General features: G+C 45.5%; 1 protein-coding gene across 4 annotated transcripts in view; it reads left to right on the forward strand.

Annotated features, from left to right (window-relative positions):
* Positions 1 to 17,501, forward strand: part of CEP95 (centrosomal protein 95) — a 61,009-nt gene that overhangs the window by 6,786 nt on the left and 36,722 nt on the right. For 2 of the 4 annotated variants that reach the window (XM_048487743.1, XM_048487744.1), the window contains exons 1-2: positions 3,252 to 3,421; positions 8,340 to 8,468. In XM_048487743.1, the coding sequence (XP_048343700.1) occupies positions 3,400 to 3,421; positions 8,340 to 8,468 (151 nt within the window). In that variant the 5' untranslated portion in view covers positions 3,252 to 3,399. Of the gene's footprint in view, positions 1 to 3,250; positions 3,422 to 8,339; positions 8,469 to 17,501 lie in introns of those variants that run through there. The other 2 variants (XM_048487746.1, XM_048487745.1) reach the window with 2 other exon arrangements.

Here is a 17,501-nt window from a genome sequence, read left to right on the forward strand (position 1 = left end):
ATTCCCTTCAGCTGCTCCCAAGAATTTCATAGTTAGCTTTAATGTGTGTGACAGTATTCATGTCCATATTGTTAGTTCCCATGTGGACCATCACTAATGGGTGATGATCTGTAGGTTTGATCATCTGGTCTGCAGTATCTTTAATCTTTCCCCCTATAGCAAGCAACATGCCTGGAGCTAGGCAGTCAGGCCTGGATGCGTGAGAACATAATTTTTTTAAAGATAGTTAATGAGGGCATTGCTGTTTTCACATTCCACAAGGCAGTAAATATTATTTGGTTATAATATGTTTATTAACTATGAAATAATTTTCAAAATTAAAATGTTTGGAGGTTCCACAGCCCTGCAATAGTTGCCACAACATTATTCTAAGTTCCCAGCAGTATCTTAGGTAGTTCTTGATTACTGTTTTTTTGTATACACTCATAAGTTCTATCTTTTTAAACAAGTTTTCCAAATCATTGTCTTGGTATATTTAAGTAAGAATTTAGCCAAACATTTAATAATTTAGCCAAACAATATTTTCTGAGAGAACTGTGACTGGCCCAAGGTCACCCAACAAGCTTCATGTGGAAAAGTAAGGAATCAAACCTGGTGCTCCAGATTAGAGGGCTTAATGCAGGGGTTATCACCATATTTACAGGAAATTCTAATCTCAATAACTCCATATTTACTTAGTAGGTAATTATATCAGTACCATGTTTATTTATAAGCAACACTTATTCACAAACTCAAGAATTCATTCTCTTTCAGTAAAAGCCTAAGAATATGGTTATTAGGTGAACAGCATCACCTAAAGTCGTACAGGTCATGTGCAAACCTGAGACATGAATGACCTTAGGTAAGGGGGATACAGATCCAGCCATAACTGAAGGCTTTAAAAGCTGTTTCCCTCTCAACAGATCAAAGCAGCAAACCACCACTCCAGCAGCAACTATTACCACAGGTAATAAGTTATCATAAAAAGTAATAGATAATTGTACATTCCCCAAGTAAAATCCTTATACATGAAATGTCAAACAAAAAGAGCCAATGCAAACTTGTATGTATTTGTATCACAGATAAAACTGAACTCAGCATTGTTAAATCAAAAACCAAGGTATGAGACAAGTTTCATAATATTAAAAAACATAATATGGTATGTTGTGGGCAATGTATAAGCTCGTGAATTAAGTTACTAATTTTGAAAGAGACTCAAGTTTCTTACTGGAGAATGATCTCACAGAAACCAATAATCTTACTGCAAAACAACTCCAGAATACAACTTTAGAATGATTTGTGATAGAATAATATTTTTAAAAATATTTTTATAGATTTAAATATAACTGCTGAAGTGGCTTGATTTTATCATCCCATGACAAGAGGAATGTCAAGGTAAGGAATTGATATCTTTACCTTTTTACATTCCTGCTTTGTAAAGCTTTTAAAAATTATGTCATTCAAAGTCACAACAGACTCTGCTAAAGAACTGTTGGAAAATTCTTCCTTCTTTTGGAAAAAAATTATTTCCCTCCCAAATGCAAGATTCCCTTGCCCATTGCTAGGGAACAGAATCAACCCACACCCCTGTTGTGTTTGCCTTTTCCATTTCCACCCCAGCCTCTTTCCAATCTCAAATGGTTAATTAACAGGAAAAAAGTCTTAACAGGAGAGGAGAGTTAAGTAATAGAAAGGGAACTTTCAGGGCTAGGATGAAACCACATCCTTAATCTTAAATGTGCAAGAAATTGTTACTGCTGCTGCTCGGGTAACATTAAGTGATTTTAGTTCAGGCAACGTACTGAAGCGCAGGAAGCCGGTGTTCTTCAGAAACAGAATATCTTTATTCGAAAGTGATTGATACAGCTCAGGCAAGGGACCGTTCCGCCTAAGCCGAGTGCAGGACCTTTATACACGAATATCAAAAGAGGGCAAGGGGGCAGGTAAGAGGGCAGGCCTCTTACCTCGAAACAATACAGAAACATCAACACATAAAAGAAAGGTACAGTTACAACTTTGTGAATGGAACTCTGGGATCTCGCTGTCAGGCGTCTTCCCGCAAAACAGGGAGTGAAGTGTGTCCATTCATAAAACTGGGTGAGGCTACTAATGCACCCAGGCATCTGGTTATCAGATGGGCCGCTTCCTTGAGTTATGTCCTGAGGCTCCCGCACCTCAGTCCCACAACAAAAGAAAATTCAAATGATCCAATGATGGTCCTGACACGTTCTTCAATGGCTGGGGCATCTGGGTTGCTGTCATCAAATTTGATTTGCAATTCCAAGAGGGTCTGTTGTCTTTGCTAAGGGGATTTGGCTGGTGTTGGTCTAAACTGAATTCCAAGACCAACTTCCTTGAGTTCCAATGTTAACTATTACAAGCTAATGTGACTTACTAATATGTACACATATATATCTAAAATAACATTTTTAGTATCCTAAACATTGCTAAACCTTAAATCAGTTAGAAAACCTAGCTGAGTTCTGCAATTGACACCAACATAAACATTAAGCAAATAATAAATCTAACGCTGGAGAACTTACAATAAGTTTTTCAAAACAAAATCAGGGAGAGAGCCATCTGAAACCTTGGCAGAACCACATATGGGGACTTCTGGGTAACACTGGTCTCTTTGCTCTGGTCTCAGAGCCTGGCGATAGGCTTAGGAAAATATTTTTTATATTTTCCTGGCGGTAACAAAATGACCATATTTATTCATTGGGGAGAGAAAATGCAGTCTGGACATGTTCTTAAACTGTGTTTTCCATCTGTTGCTTTATATCATTCACTGGTCTGTAACATGCACAAGGAAGAAAGGTGACATGATATAGTTCGATCTTCTCAGATCTCAGAAGTTGAGGGGGTCGGTGATTGGAAGGCTGGTGATTGGAAGAAGACTCAGCAGAGGAAAGCAAGGGCAAATCTTCTTGGCTTCTCGCTTGACTTGAAAACCCCTTGATGGAGTCCTCAAAAATCGGTTGCGATTTGACTACTTTTTATAAACATACACGTAACATTCAAAACCGATTTTTGCCAAGCTTGAAAACCCTCCAGTCGCGCTTGAAGCGTGCTGTTCTCCCGCCCCATTGCCGTACGTGGCGCGCTGTAATCTAGGTTGCCTTGACACCTTTGCGGAGACCTGCTGCTAATTGGCCACGTTACCATAGCAACCAAACCAGCCTGAAAATACACAATGACGGAACCAGGCCAGGAAACCGGAAGAAGGTTAGCTGCGGTAGGGATGAAAGACAGACTCTTTCACGACGCCCTTTCCGCCTCTGGCTGGCCAATCGAAAGACGCAAGGTCGCGGAGCGGTTAAGGCGTTTAAATCTCCCGGGGCTCTGTTTAAGGGGTAAAATTGTGGCTGGTTTGCCTGGTGCAGGCTGCAGAAAAAAAGTCGCTTGCGCTTCGTGGGTGATATGGACGACGCTCAGGAAAGAGGTGAGTGGGGTGTCCTCCTTTTCAACTTAGCAGAGATCTCCACCTTCTGTTTCTGTTTTATTTTGGCACTACCTTGATTCCCAGGATATTTTCCGTTTAAGAGGCCAGCCGTTATAAATAAAAGCCCATTTTTTGTTTATTTGCATTCTTGCGTCACGTACCAATTAGTCTGCTTTGCGTTTTGGTACAGTCTCAAATCTTTTTTCTTGAGTTATTAATCTCCAAAGTTGAGAGAGCTTTAAAGTAAGCAAAAGCCTAGAGAGGAAAAAAGAAACACAAATTATTGTAGAACAAGGTTATGTAGAACAAGGTTTTGAAGATCTGACACCCTGGAATAGAAATCTCCCTATAGTTTTGAGATTCCCCTAGGATAAATTTGTAGTGTTTCAACTTATTTGGTATGTCATGTTTAATAATCGTGATTTGTTTCAGATTTCTACAGTCTGAGTCCTATTACATTGTTTATTATATGATTCATATTATTGATTGCATTGTATGCAGTCCACCTTGAGTCTCAATGAGAAATTTACTGTATAAATACAGTGCATGCACAAGTGACATTTCTGGAAGTTGTTCAACTGCATTTCTCCCCTGTCCTTTCTACAAATATATGGGCTTTTCTAGTAAATACATTATGGAGTTGGCAACCTGAATGTGCTTGTTATGTTTTATCCAAAATGCATTATTCATTCATCTAGTAAACTTTAAACTTGTTGGTATGTAAAAATGTATGGGGATTGTGAATAATTTATAGTTTAAGCTATTGAAGGACATTCTTTTTAAAAAGCTCTATGCTTGTAATTCCATTGTTAGATTGTTTTCTTGCTTAAGCTTTTAGTCTCCTCTTTAGTTGGAGGAGAGTGTACCTAAACTATTTTGAAATGGGAAGTCCTTTAGCCCAGTGGTTCTCAACCTGTGGATCCGGACCCCTTAGAGGGCCGAATGACCCTTTCACAGGGGTCGCCTAAGACTCTCTGCATCAGTGTTCTCCATCTGCAAAATGGATAAATGTTAGAGTTGGGGGTCACCACAACATGAGGAACTGTATTGAAGGGTCGCAGCATTAGGAAGGTTGAGAACCACTGCTTTGTTATGAGACTTTTAAGGAAAGGGTATTTTTTGTGCCAAGGTCATAGAACCAGTAATGTACTATCATAAGGAATGTGTGTTATATATTATGGGGCTGCTATCAATTCTGAGAAGTCTCTTTAAATTATGGGTATCATACTGCCTGGAGGAATGGACAGTCAAGTAAGAGTTGTAGTGCAGTGTAACTGTGAAATCCCTAATTCAAATCTTGCCTGAGCCATGAAGTCACTAGGTGACTTTTGGCAAGTCACTGTTTTCTCAACCTTACACTTCCCCCCCTATGGACACTCTATCTCTGATGTGGCGTACTGGGTTATTACATGGATTATTATGATAATCCAAAGTGTGACAATGTTTAAAACTGTTGCTTTCCCTGTTTTCTGTAAGTAGACTGAAGAACTCCTGTATTTTTGAAGGCTTTCACGGCCGGATTCAACTGGTTGTTGTTGGTTTTCCAGGCTCTGTGGCCGTGGTCTGGTCTCGTTTCTAACGTTTCGCCTGCATCTGTGGCTGGACACAGTCTGTAACAGACTTCCCTCTGTGATATACCTCTAAAGATGCCAGCCACAGATGCAGGTGAAACGTTAGGAACAAGATCTACTAGACCATGACCCCACAGCCCAGAAAACCCACAACAACCTGAAGAATTCCTGTTCTTAGAAAAATAAGAATATAATGTTATCCTGTGCTTTTTACATTGCTTCCTCCCTTGAATCTAGTGCCAAAGTAGAACTAGCATTGTGTAGAGGTGCCTGTTACTTGTAACCTTTCACAAATCTAGACAGTGGCCAAACATAAGGAACAGCCAGCTCCACACTACTAAGTACTGATTCCATGTTACAACTTTGCTTTGGTTTCCCTGTTCTTAGTATATATCATCATGCATACTTGTTAACTTTTACTAATTATTGGGACCATTCTTTGCAGCTGGACCATCCATCTTGGGATCCTTGGGAGACTTTTTGTCTAATGCTGCTCTTTAACTGGAATGCATTAGGATCTTCTTATGCTAGATTAGATCTCATTCCTGCAGTTTCTGCAGCTAGAAAAGAATCATGCATAGTGTAATGACAATATCAATTTGATTCATTTTAATATGTTAAATTAACATTGTGGATCAATCAAGATCTAAAAGGAATAGAGTATCTATTCCAGTCTTGTAAAAATGTATTCTTTACCTTCTAATTTTTCTTATGACAAAAGACAACAGAACTTTAGTTTTCCTAAGCTGCCTCAAATTTTTTTGTGTTAAATTCCATGTTTAAAGATACTGGAACCATAGAGGAGTCTGTTTTAATTTCCAAAATATCCAGTTAAAGTACAGTAGTTCAAAATTGCAATAGTATATCTAGATATAAATTGAATGAAAGAAAACCAGAACTGGTGATCAAACATGAAATATAATATCCAGTTTCTGTCATACCCTGTTGAAAAAGAATACAAGGTTTCCAAGGTATTTGTCATCACATAAAACAGTTTTTTTTTAATGGAGTGATAACTCTCAATTAATATGACATGTTGGTCAGGGGCAGCAAAAAAAAGGTTGAGTCCAGTGGCACTTTTAAGACCAACAGAGTTTTATTCTTGGCATAACCTTCTATGTGCATGCACACTTCTTCAGGCACGCTGAAACAGAGGGCACACAATTACATATAGGTAGAAGATGGGGAGGGTATTGCCTCGAAGGGCTAGTTAGGGTCAATATACATTAAGTAACTGAATGTTAAGTAAGATTGGATTGATGCAGACTGTGAAATCTGTGAATATCAACATACTAGCACATAGCACAATAGAAGAGTTTACGAACAGATGCAGGAACTGAATGAAGTTAGCCTACATGCCACGCTTCCCCGAAAATAAGACGGGGTCTTATATTAATTTTTGCTCCAAAAGATACGTTAGGGCTTATTTTCAGGGGATGTCTTATTTTTCCCCATAATTTTGCGCCTCCCATGTGATCAGATCAGCTGTGATGGGAAATCTGTAACTAGGGCTTATTTTTCAAACATTCTACAAAAATCCCAAAAAATCATTGTAGGGCTTATTTTCAGGGTAGATCTTATTTTTGGGGAAACAGGGAAGTAAGATATGACTCTGATATCTCTATTGAGTCCTGGTGTTTCCATTTTCCTGAGTGTTGTAATAAGTTGCAACTCAGCAGCCTCCTGTTATAGTCTGTTTCTGGAATGTCTTTGCAATAAAACAGCTACTTTGAGATCCTGCATTGAACGTCCAGAAGGTTGAAGTGTTCTCCTACTGGTTTTTCAGTTTTGTAATTCCTGATGTCAGACTTGTGTCCCTTTATCCTTTGGTGTGTGGTTTGACCTTTTTGCCCTATGTAGAGAACTGAAGAGCATTGCTGGCATTTCATGGAATGCACAGTGTCAGTAGTTGAGCAAATGAATAAATCTGAGGTGGTGTAGTTGATGTTGTTAAGTCCAGTGATTGTGTTGTCTGGATGTACATGGCAGCAAAGTTGACTTATTGCAAACTCTGGTACCAGTTTACATATTCAAATTAGATCACAGAATCATAAAGTTGGAAGAGACCCCAAGGGTCATCAAGTCCAACCCCCTGCAATGCTTATATTATATGTTATATTATTATGGGTGATGAATTGTTTAAGATTGGGGGCTGACATTAAATATACTTAAAAACTATTCTTTTTCAGAAAAGATACCTATGTTAATTTTTATGAGGGCATTATCAAGATGGGGAATCTCGATAATATCAGCAAATAGATTTTAGAAATACACTGATTTTCTTTTTAATCAACAAGTACAATATGGAAGAGGTGCTTGTTTCTCCTTCTGTACTATAGTGGCAAGAAATAGTTAAGAGAGTACATTAATGAGTACTGTCAATCAATATGTTTATTCAGTCTTTGACCAGTATAAAAAAGAATAAAACAATAAATAAGCATTCAGATGTCCAGAATTACATGATCATTCCCTCTCAAGGGGACACTCTTCTTCTTCTAGGGCTGTATTCCCCTTTTTGGGGGTTAGCACTGACATTATTTTCACCAAATAGCTTAATTTTGGGCATTTTTAGAGGTAAGGTTGACAGCATGCATGTCTTCAGCAGTGCTGTCCATCCACCTTTTCTTTGGTTTTCCATGTGGGTGGTGGCCTCCAGGGTCAGAGTTTAGGGCTGTTTTTGCAACAAGTCTCCCCCGGTGCATAATGTTCCCGTACCACTGGAGCCGTGTTTCCCTAATTTTCTTTGTAATTGGTGTAATTCCAAGTCTTTGCTGTATGACTTTGTTTGCAACACAATTGGTAAGAGTCAGGTCAAGCATCCACCGGAGCATCTTCATTTCCATCACATGAAGAGTCTGTTCATGTTTCCGAGTTGTAAAACAACAATCAATTTCAGTTAAAACTTTAAATTGACATAACCTTGTGGCAGTATAAATAAATTTTGCCACTTGATATGTTCCCCTTCGGGGAAGAGGCGGCCTATAAATCTAAAATATAAATAAAATAAATAAATAAATAAATAAATTATGTTGGGGACTTTATCCTCCAACAACAAATTTTGTTTGGACAATTAAGAGGACAAGAATGACTGAAACATCGAAACAGCAAGGGTAGTATTAATGAAATTGGCAGTATAATAATATGAGTGATTGTCTCATGACTAGTGCATAGACATAAGTGTTTCCATTGACCACTTTTGAAACACACCTATTAATAGGGCTGATGGAAATTCATTGAAGCACACCGTAGAGAAGGCCCATGGATATTTTGGAAAGCATCCTTCTGTGTGCTAACAGATTCTGTACTTCTCTGGGAAGCCCTAACATTTCACCTTTTTATTTTGACAGAATGGGTCAACGTGGCCAACAGTCTTCTGACAAAATGTAATATAGACCTGCATGTTACTAATCTCTCAGACTGCAAAGCTGAAGTGTTTATCTCACTTCATGAGTCCGTGCTGGGAGAGAAAGTTCCAGGTAAGACTGCTTGCATCATGCATTGTCTTGGGTGACTGGGGAATTTTTAAAACCCTGTATATTTATTTTACTTCATTAAATTTAATACCCTGCTGAACCTGGGCTTAGGGCAATATATTGCAAATGTACTTGTGCAATATATTGCAGATGGATAACTCTGTCTTGTGGTGCATTCATAGACCAACAGAGTTATTATGACAAAATTTAGTGGTCTCAAGTTTATGAAAGCTTGTTATTTTATAGAACTGTTCGTTTTGAAGGTCTAAGACTCCTTTTTGTATAGCAGTGTAAGGACTCCACTTGGGCATCATAAATAACATAATTCTAGTTCAAAAATTTTTTATAACATCCTGAGAAATATTTCCATTTTAAAAGCCCAGTTCTTATACCCATGATTAAACACGATGTTATCAGAACTTAGAAATAAGTCTTAAACTCTAAGGTAATATCTGGCCAGGTCTGGTTATCTCTCCCTTCCCCTTGCTCTTAGGCATCGCAAAGCCATTATCAAAAACAGCTGTGTTCAAGTCAGTAATTCTTAAATGAGCCCTTTTAATTTTTTAGGTGTTTATGTCAGTTTTTCCACATCTAGGGGCTCAGAGCATCATACAAAACAATTGCAAAAATACTACTTAAAACATACACTATTGTAGTAATGCACTGCTGACCCAGCAGCACACCCGTGATAGAAACGCTTGGGGCGTAGCGGACCCTCACGGCCTTCTGGTCGCGACAGCACCCCTACCCTCATCCCCCACTTAGTCACTGGTGCGTGAGCTGTCTGGCTCAATCACCGGGCGCAGGGACAATGGTCTTGCCCCCAGGTGAGGATTAGGCTCAGACGCTTACGCTCCTCTCCGCACGTAGCCAGGTGAGATCATGCATCACATGATGATCTCCCGACCTCCCCGCCTCCGCTTCTCCCGAACTCCCCGGTCCCTCCTCTCCTACGCGCCCGATAGAATAACAATAAAAGGTGCCAGGAACCGGCAGGCCGGAGACTTCGCTAGGGCTCTGGACCTCCGGGTCTCCCGCTGCTGGCGCATCTCCACCAGATATTATCTCCAGCGTCGTCTGCGTTCTTAAGCCCGGCCAGCGTGGAGTGGAGGCCTAGCTGGTGCAGAGAAACCCGGAGTCCCTTGAACTCTCCACCCTGCTTTCACCGTGCAGCCTGGGAAGGGCAGCGGTACGAGATCCAGCTGGATGCGAGCGATCCAGGGACCACCGTTTGGTGTCGCCTCGTCCCCTCTGGATGGCGCGTCCAGAGATACGCTGTCTAGGACACCTCTTCGTCCGGACGGAACACCGGTGAGTATGGGAGCTTGCAAAAAAAGCAGGGCTTATGACAAGCACGTTGGACGAACTGAAAGCTGCGTTAGCGAAATCGGCAGGGTCCCGATACCAAGAGAAGGGAGCTGGCGCAAATTGGTTGAGGAGATTGAAGCTCAGTGTCCATGGTACCCAGAGGGGGGACGGTGAATCTTAAGGACTGGGAAAACATCGGAGAGCACTCTTCAAGCTACACACAGAGCCTCATGGCGCCCGATGTAAGCTGCTACTGGCGTGGAGACAGTAACAATAGCCATCAGCCTGCTGAACCTATGGCTCCCTTTGCTGTAGGCCGCCCTCCTTTCGATCTTTCACCTTCAATTTCAACCCGGAATTTTCTCTATCCACTAAATTGGGCCTCTGTCCTCCTTCCTTGCCTCCTCCACCCATTTCAAACTCTCCGCTGTCAGCCCGCCCCTCCTGCCCGCCTTCATTTTCGAAGCCACTGCACCTCGTCAGCCCGCGTGTGGCGGGTTCAAAACTCGCCCAGGCAGTATTAGCCCACGGTGATCTGCAGAGAAAAAACCCTGGCCAGGCGATGCGAAGATTCGCATTATTGCCCGTCCATTTCACAGATACTGAGGGGAATTGCGTCGTCAGCGGCTTGTCGATATAAGCCCTTGAGCTATAACATCCTCACTGGAAATGCTTAAGCGATGCGGGGCCGTAGAGTCACCAGTCCCTATGTGAGAGGCATGCTAGAGCAGTGTGAGGAGTCACTTAATGGTTCGGACTGACTGAAGACCACCTTCCGCATGCTCTGAGCCCTGCACAATTTGTGATCTGGGAAGCGAGTTCCGCCAGCAGTGCTTCAACCAAGCAGCCGCCTCCGGTGGCGCCTACAACCGCTCAACTACGGTTTCGGCGCTTCGCCAACCCCAGCGATCGGGTGTCACCTGGGGGCCACCATACGATTACTGCAGCCTCGTTAAGCCACCTGAAGGCGTTTGTCAAGGTTCCCAATGCCAGCCAGCCCACTCAGAGTTTCTCCACCATCCGGCCAAAAACCCAAAGAACCCTATGCGAGTTTGTGAGCAGGCTCCAGAGGAAGCTCTCAAAAGGCAAGGTTGACGAGGCTCAGGGCCGAGGCTCCTTGGCGTCTTGCCAAGGCGCCTCCGGCTGAGTGCCATAGAAGCAATCACAGGTATGGTAGGAACCCTGAACTGGCGACATGCTTAAAGGCTTGCCAGGATGTCGGGTCGCCAGCCCACTCTGGCGGACCTCCCTGGCGCAGCCCTCTCATTGCTGGGAAGCAGCCCGAGGCAGATGTTTCCAATTGCCACCAGTCCGGACACTTCGGTAGGGTTGCAGAGCTGCCCGGTAGGGGCCTGCAGCCAGCGCCGAAGTCTTCCCAGGGAAGGGACCCCAGGAGGCCCGTCCCGGACTTTCTCCGCTAACCCAAACAGAACCATCCCTTATTGCAGGGGCCACTGACCTGCGGCTTGCGGAGCCCGCACTCACCCCAATGTGGGCGGGTGTCCTGCAGGAACACAACCTCGCGGGGGCAGCCGCTGCGCCGCGAACTCCCTCGCCCAAAGAGCATCCATGCAGCCCACTTCACAGTCCGGGCCAGGTAAACCAGGGTGCAGAGAGCTCGACGTCCATCAGCGAAGTGGCGGCTGATCCAGTGGCGAAGCGGGCGCCATTTGCGCACCTGGGAAGGGAGGCAGGCCACACGGAAGCCCCAGGGACTCAGGCGGCAATTCCTTAAGCCCTCCCATTGCCATTGGGAGGCTTTCGAGGCGAGGTGTTGCTATACCTCCCTCCACATGGACCACGAAGACCCCAGTGTGGGTAGGAGCAGTGGCCACTGCCAGAAAAAATTGACTGCCATGCACCAACTTGTAGAGGAACAACTGGCTGCGGGCCACATTGAGACCTCAACAGCCATGGAACAGCCTGTCTTTGTGATAAAAAGAAGAGTGGCCGATGGCGATTGCTACTGAGATCTCAGAACGGTAAATGCCTGCATCAACCCATGGGCCCTCTTCAATCACGGTCTACCAACCCAACCTTATCCCCTCGGACTACCAGGTCCTGATTGTTGACCTGAAGGTTGTTTCTTTTGTATTCCCCTCTCTCGAAGACCCTGGTACATTTGGCTTTCCGGTACCGGTGCTTAATCATCAGCAGCCGCGGCCAGATACCAATGGAAATTATTTTAGGGAATGCTCTTAGCCCTGCTTAATGTCAGTTTTTTTGTCCATCCGCCCTAGCCCGTTTTGGCATGGCGGAGCCATAATCATCCATTATGGATGATATCACAAATAACCCGCTGCCGACCATCCCCGCCAGTGGATAGCGGCTGCTGGCCGACACATTAAAACAGTCAGGCCTATACGCCGGCTCGAAGGTGCAAAGATGAGCCATTTTTTGTATCTGGAGCGCAAACTCCTCCTCCTACTCCGCCCTGTCGCTTTCCAGGATACCGTCCAGACGCATGCAGCTCCTCCAGCTGCAGCAGCTGCTCGGAACCCTCAACTGGGTCCGTCCCTTCTTTGCCCTCACCACCTCCTTGCTCCTTGTAGAGGAACAACTGGCTGCGGGCCACATTGAGACCTCAACATCGCCATGGAACACGCCTGTCTTTGTGATAAAAAAGAAGAGTGGCCGATGGCGATTGCTACAGGATCTCAGAGCAGTAAATGCCTGCATCCAACCCATGGGCCCTCTTCTCCTGTTCTCACTACTCCCGCTCGCAAAAAACCCAGGGGACAGGATCCAGCACAAGCCCAAAAAAAGCACAAAGGGCCTTTGAGCGGTAAGGAGTTACAGCCGCCCGATGGTGGATTAGGATTTTTCAGGGATTATTTCTCCTCTTCCTCTTGAACACCCCTCTCCCAGTCCTAGGGTACCTTTCGGCCGCCACAAACCTTCCTGGTGAATGGCTCTACTACCTCATGTGCCGCCAAAAATCTTTCCCACCCGGGCCGGCTTTACGCCCAGATGTCATCAACCAAGGCGTTAAGCGCACTATGAAGCAATGGTGGGGTGGGACCCGAGAAAATCGTCATACTTACTCTAAACAGGCAGAGATTCCAGCATCTCTTGAGCGCTTCTCCCGCCCCTCCAGCTGGCCTGGAGGAGTTTAGATGGGGGGAGGGCCTCTTCCACCTCCCCCCAGACCCTAGCCTTACTCTCCTCCACTCTACCCCTGTCCACGTTGACCTTTTGCTGACCTCTGTCCCACTCAAAGCGCCCCCACCATCTTTGCCGGCCTTGTGGGGGGCAAGCGTCGGCGCCATTGCATTTCAACAAAATGGTGTGGCAGACTGGCCGCTTCTACGCCGCCAACCTCCGCTCAAGCGGGCGAACTTCGCCGCAACCATTCTGGCCTTTCAAACTTTCCCCAACCTTCAGCCTTTGGTGATTCCCAATGCGGTGGCGCCGCGTGATGCCTACCGGAGACCTACGTCGCCCCAGATGACTTAAACCTCATGAGTCTCTTCTTGACGATACGAACCTGCTAGCATCCATTTCCTCAATTGCCGGTAGAGCCATATGGAGCGTACCGCCCGTAGGCCCCTCAGCGGAACCAGCGCAGACGGCTACCACATCTCCACCTCTTTTCGACCCGCTTCCAGTGCATGCGATTTCTTCCACCAGGGGCAAAAGCGCTGCGCCCGATCCTGTATCCCCCTCCAACCAGGCACAGTCTATCGTTAAATCCTGTGCTCAATGCTCTGCCTTATGGCCCCTACGTCAGACCCGGGTAAACCGAGGGGGGGCCTGGCAAATGACTTGTGGCAGATGGGCGTGGCCACAGATTCCCTGCCCTGGCCCCCTGGAAGCACCTACGTAACTATAGATGCCTACTTTCCGGAAGGATGCGTCTGGAGCCCACTTACTCTCGGTAGGAAACAATATCCCGTCATCCAGCACCTCTTTGCATGCATGCGTCATGCGCCCCTCCGCTAAAGCCGGACAGCACCCGCATATTCTTCGCAGCCGCCTCCAGTTCTGCACCAACTGGGGAATCGTGCTAACCTGCAGATTCCCTACAACAGCACCGAACAGCGATGCGTTGGCGGGAGAACGTCGCGGCTTCAAAAGGGTACAGCCAAACAAACTAAAGAGGGAGGTGGCCCCATTTAGGCCATACAACAAACGGTATCAAAAGTACTCTTCACCATCAATCATTTAAATCTATAAGCCCACCACCATCGGAATGACAGATCACCCATTGAGAAAGACACTTCAGACGGTCAGACCCAGCCCCCTCCCCGTAGGGTCTACTGCCGCCAGCTCCCAGATCGAGGGCCATGGCGGGGACCGGCCCCCTCGTAACCTGGGAGAGGGTGTGCTTCAGTCCTTCTCCTGGGTCCTCTATGGATTCCAGCCTGACCGTCCGACCAGCTGGGAGCGATGCCAAAGCGAAGCCAGGCCACACCAGTGGAACTGGATCCCCGTTACCCGTCCATAGCTTCAGCAGACTTACAATCCCAGCACCGGAGCGGCCGAGATCCAGAGGGGTCGCAGAGGCGCCAGGCTTCGTCCAGCCTAGCGAAGACTCCCGCTGGCAGCCCATTGCGCCTCTAGACGCAGAATCCCAAGCTGCAGCCTCTGCGGCTGCTCGCTCGCGGATTTTACAGCCATCAGCTGCTCACTAGCCACCCCCACCGGTGACAATGGGTCACCCCTGCAGGATCTTCATCTACAGCCGCCATCCTTTTTCCTCCCCACACGCCCCGGCTGGTGAACTTGGCCGGGAACATCCTGATAGGTTAACCCTTGGAACTCTCCCGGCTGTTTCAGCGCTTGAACATTATTGAACCAGCCTTCTCTCACAACCTTGCTTTCGTGAGAACCACTGAACCTGCAATGCCAAGACTATCAGTAGCTCTCTCTCTGATCTTGAAATCCATGGACTCCTAGCGCCATCGCTCTGTGGTTTGGTGGTCAAACAGCGGTGCATTGGACAATTAGGCAACCCGGGTTGCCTTCCTTCCGTATCAGCCAACCTATGTATCATTTAGCCATGTTTTATTGTTTAAATTTGTTGCATGCCCCAATTTTTTTGAAGTTATGTTATTACGTTATTGCTGCATTTCCGCCTGTCTGTCTGCCGGGACTCTCTGCTACCCCAGGCTCCGCCCAGAGACCCGGGCCTTGCCGCCGCCAGCTCATCTACCTTCGAGCCTCCTGTGAAGCAGCGGTCGCCCTCTCAAAGCGGAATTTTGTCTCCATAGCTTCCCTTGTGGGAGCCCCGGACTTGTTTCCTGTAACACACCAAGACTATTGGCCGGCTGGTCTGTGCCCTTCTTGAGAGTGCATCCAACTCTACCTCACGCTCTGGATGCCCTGGCCTCCGAGCAGCAGGAACTTTCGTCAAAGCGACCCTAGACAATCGTGCAGCTATTGATTACTATTGTTATTACATCCCGCCAAGGTTGAGAATGTACACACATAATATGTTTAATCTTTCTGATAATTCCCAATTGATTCATATGAGAAATGCATTGAGCTGCAAGAAGTTGTATCTAATCTGAAGGTATGATGTTTTTGCCCCATTGGTGGTCAGCCCTCTGGAGCTGGCTGCGGGGAGGAGATGGTTGAGTGCTATTGTACAGCTCTGCATTGGTTTAATTAATGTGCCTGGATTGTCGGATCTTGCTTACGTTCAATGTGTGTCTAATGTACTGTAGCGTGTGTAAGAAGCCCTGAACTCCCTTACCCATGACAAGTTCTAATGTGTTACACAAGCAGCCGGTCAGCTTGACCAGGCAATGGAGAGACAAGCGTCACTCAATGCAGCCCTTAGCATTTCGGTCCCCTTGCACTACAAGTAAGGGAGGAGATGTAGTAATGCGCACTGCTGACCAACAGCACCGTGGTAGAAACGTTGGGGCGCTAGCCGGACCTCATTCTGGTCGCCCACCGCACCCACTCCTCATCCCCATGAGTCGCAGATTCGTGAACTGTCTAGCTCAATCACGGTATGGGGACAATGGTCTTACCCCAGGTGAGGATTAGGCTCAGGCAGCCACGGCTCCTCTCCATACGTGTAGGTGAGATCATGCATCACATGATGATCTCCCGACCTCCGCCTCCGTTCTCGGAACTCCCCGGTCTCCCTCCTACCGCCCCGATAGAATAACAATAAAGGTGCCAGGAACCGGCAGACGGGAGACTCGCTAGGAACACGGACCTCCGGTCTCCCGCTGCTGGCGATCTCCACCAGATGTTATCTCCGCGTCTCGTCTCGTTCTTACGCTGACCGCGTGGGTCGACTACACACTATCATGTTCCAACAGGTAGGGATCGTGTTAGTGTGAAAGCTAGGAGCATGTAGATGCAGGAAAAAAACTGAGCGTGATGTGTTACTTTCTCACAAAGTCTATTCATGTGAGTGACATGTTGAAAGATGGTGAAGTTTAGAACTCAGTCAGAGCTGCTGACAGGAATATAGGTTGGAACTTTTGGAATTGGAGGATTTAGACATGTTTAGTGTCTGTGTATAGACCTGTAGTGTTGACAGGGTAGGAGTATTTGGTGAAAGGAACCCTACTGTAGCCAAGGAGAATAATCTTCTAAAGAAGAATTCCTAGGCCAAGTTTTAAAAACAGAGCAAGTTTGTCTCCTGAACAAGCTAAGTGAGACAGATGGTGTCAGACAGGACCAATTTCTAGCCAGGAGGTAAACTTTGTATGGGAGAATACCCATCCCTAGTTCTGAGGTGGTTTTATTTCAAAAGCTGTGAAGTGATCCTACAGTTTGGGGATGTCTGAAGGAAAAAAGAGTGTGTCAAATACGCCATTCCTTCTAGATTTCAGGCAACAGAGTTTATACCTCTGGGTACAAGTCTGAGTTAAAGCTATATAAAAACCAGACAGTCTCTCTTATTTCCAAGAATTTAGAAATCTGTAACAAAAAGGGAATCTTGTCAAACAGCCAAATTCTATCCAAGCTGTACCATTAAGAAAATCTTAATATTTGTTTGGAAGTATGCTTCTTTCATCTCACCAGATTTCTCCCTGCCCTTATCCTATTCCCCTGGTGTTTAATAAAATTCTAATATTTTACAAGTGAACTTTGAAAAACCTCTAGTATGATAATCTCTGAGATCAAGCACAGCAGAGAACAAGTTTGGGGATCGTCTCAGTTTCCAAAGCTGGTTCAGTTATACATTTTCTTTAGTGAGGTCTAGGGTGTGACAACTGTCCCCAGGAAGTTATATCTAGTGAAGCTGACCAGTGAGAATATCAGAAGAATTATGGAACATTCCTGCCTCTGGGTATAGGAGAAGTGGGAGATACTCCAACATGATTGATGGTTCCAGTGGTTTGGCTCACTCAGGGCCACAGGTAACAAGCCAAGGGCCCAAGGGCCCTTTGGCCATGTGTGGACTAAACACCTGTAACTGGAGGAACAGAAGGCCAGAGCACATCTTCAACTGGTCCCCAAAGTGCAATCTACATGTCTTGAGGTCATTCAAAACTTTTGGGTGGAAATGGGAGGCATTTAAAGTTTTAGGCAGTCCCTTCTTACCTGCAATGGAAACAAGATCAAACAAGTCCATAGTTTTAGATACCTGTGAGTAGTATTACAGGCTTTAAGTGCTGAAGCTCTACATCACAATGCCATGGCCACTGCTGATGAAAGATCTGTGCTCAGTATCCTGAAATTCTACAAAACTCAAGGAGGCTCCTTTGTTCCAGCAGCCCTTAAACTTTTCTAAGCTAAATCAGGTTCTCAGTTAATGTA

The sequence above is a fragment of the Sphaerodactylus townsendi genome, linkage group LG03 (genome assembly GCF_021028975.2).
Source record: "Sphaerodactylus townsendi isolate TG3544 linkage group LG03, MPM_Stown_v2.3, whole genome shotgun sequence".
Lineage (NCBI taxonomy): Eukaryota > Metazoa > Chordata > Lepidosauria > Squamata > Sphaerodactylidae > Sphaerodactylus > Sphaerodactylus townsendi.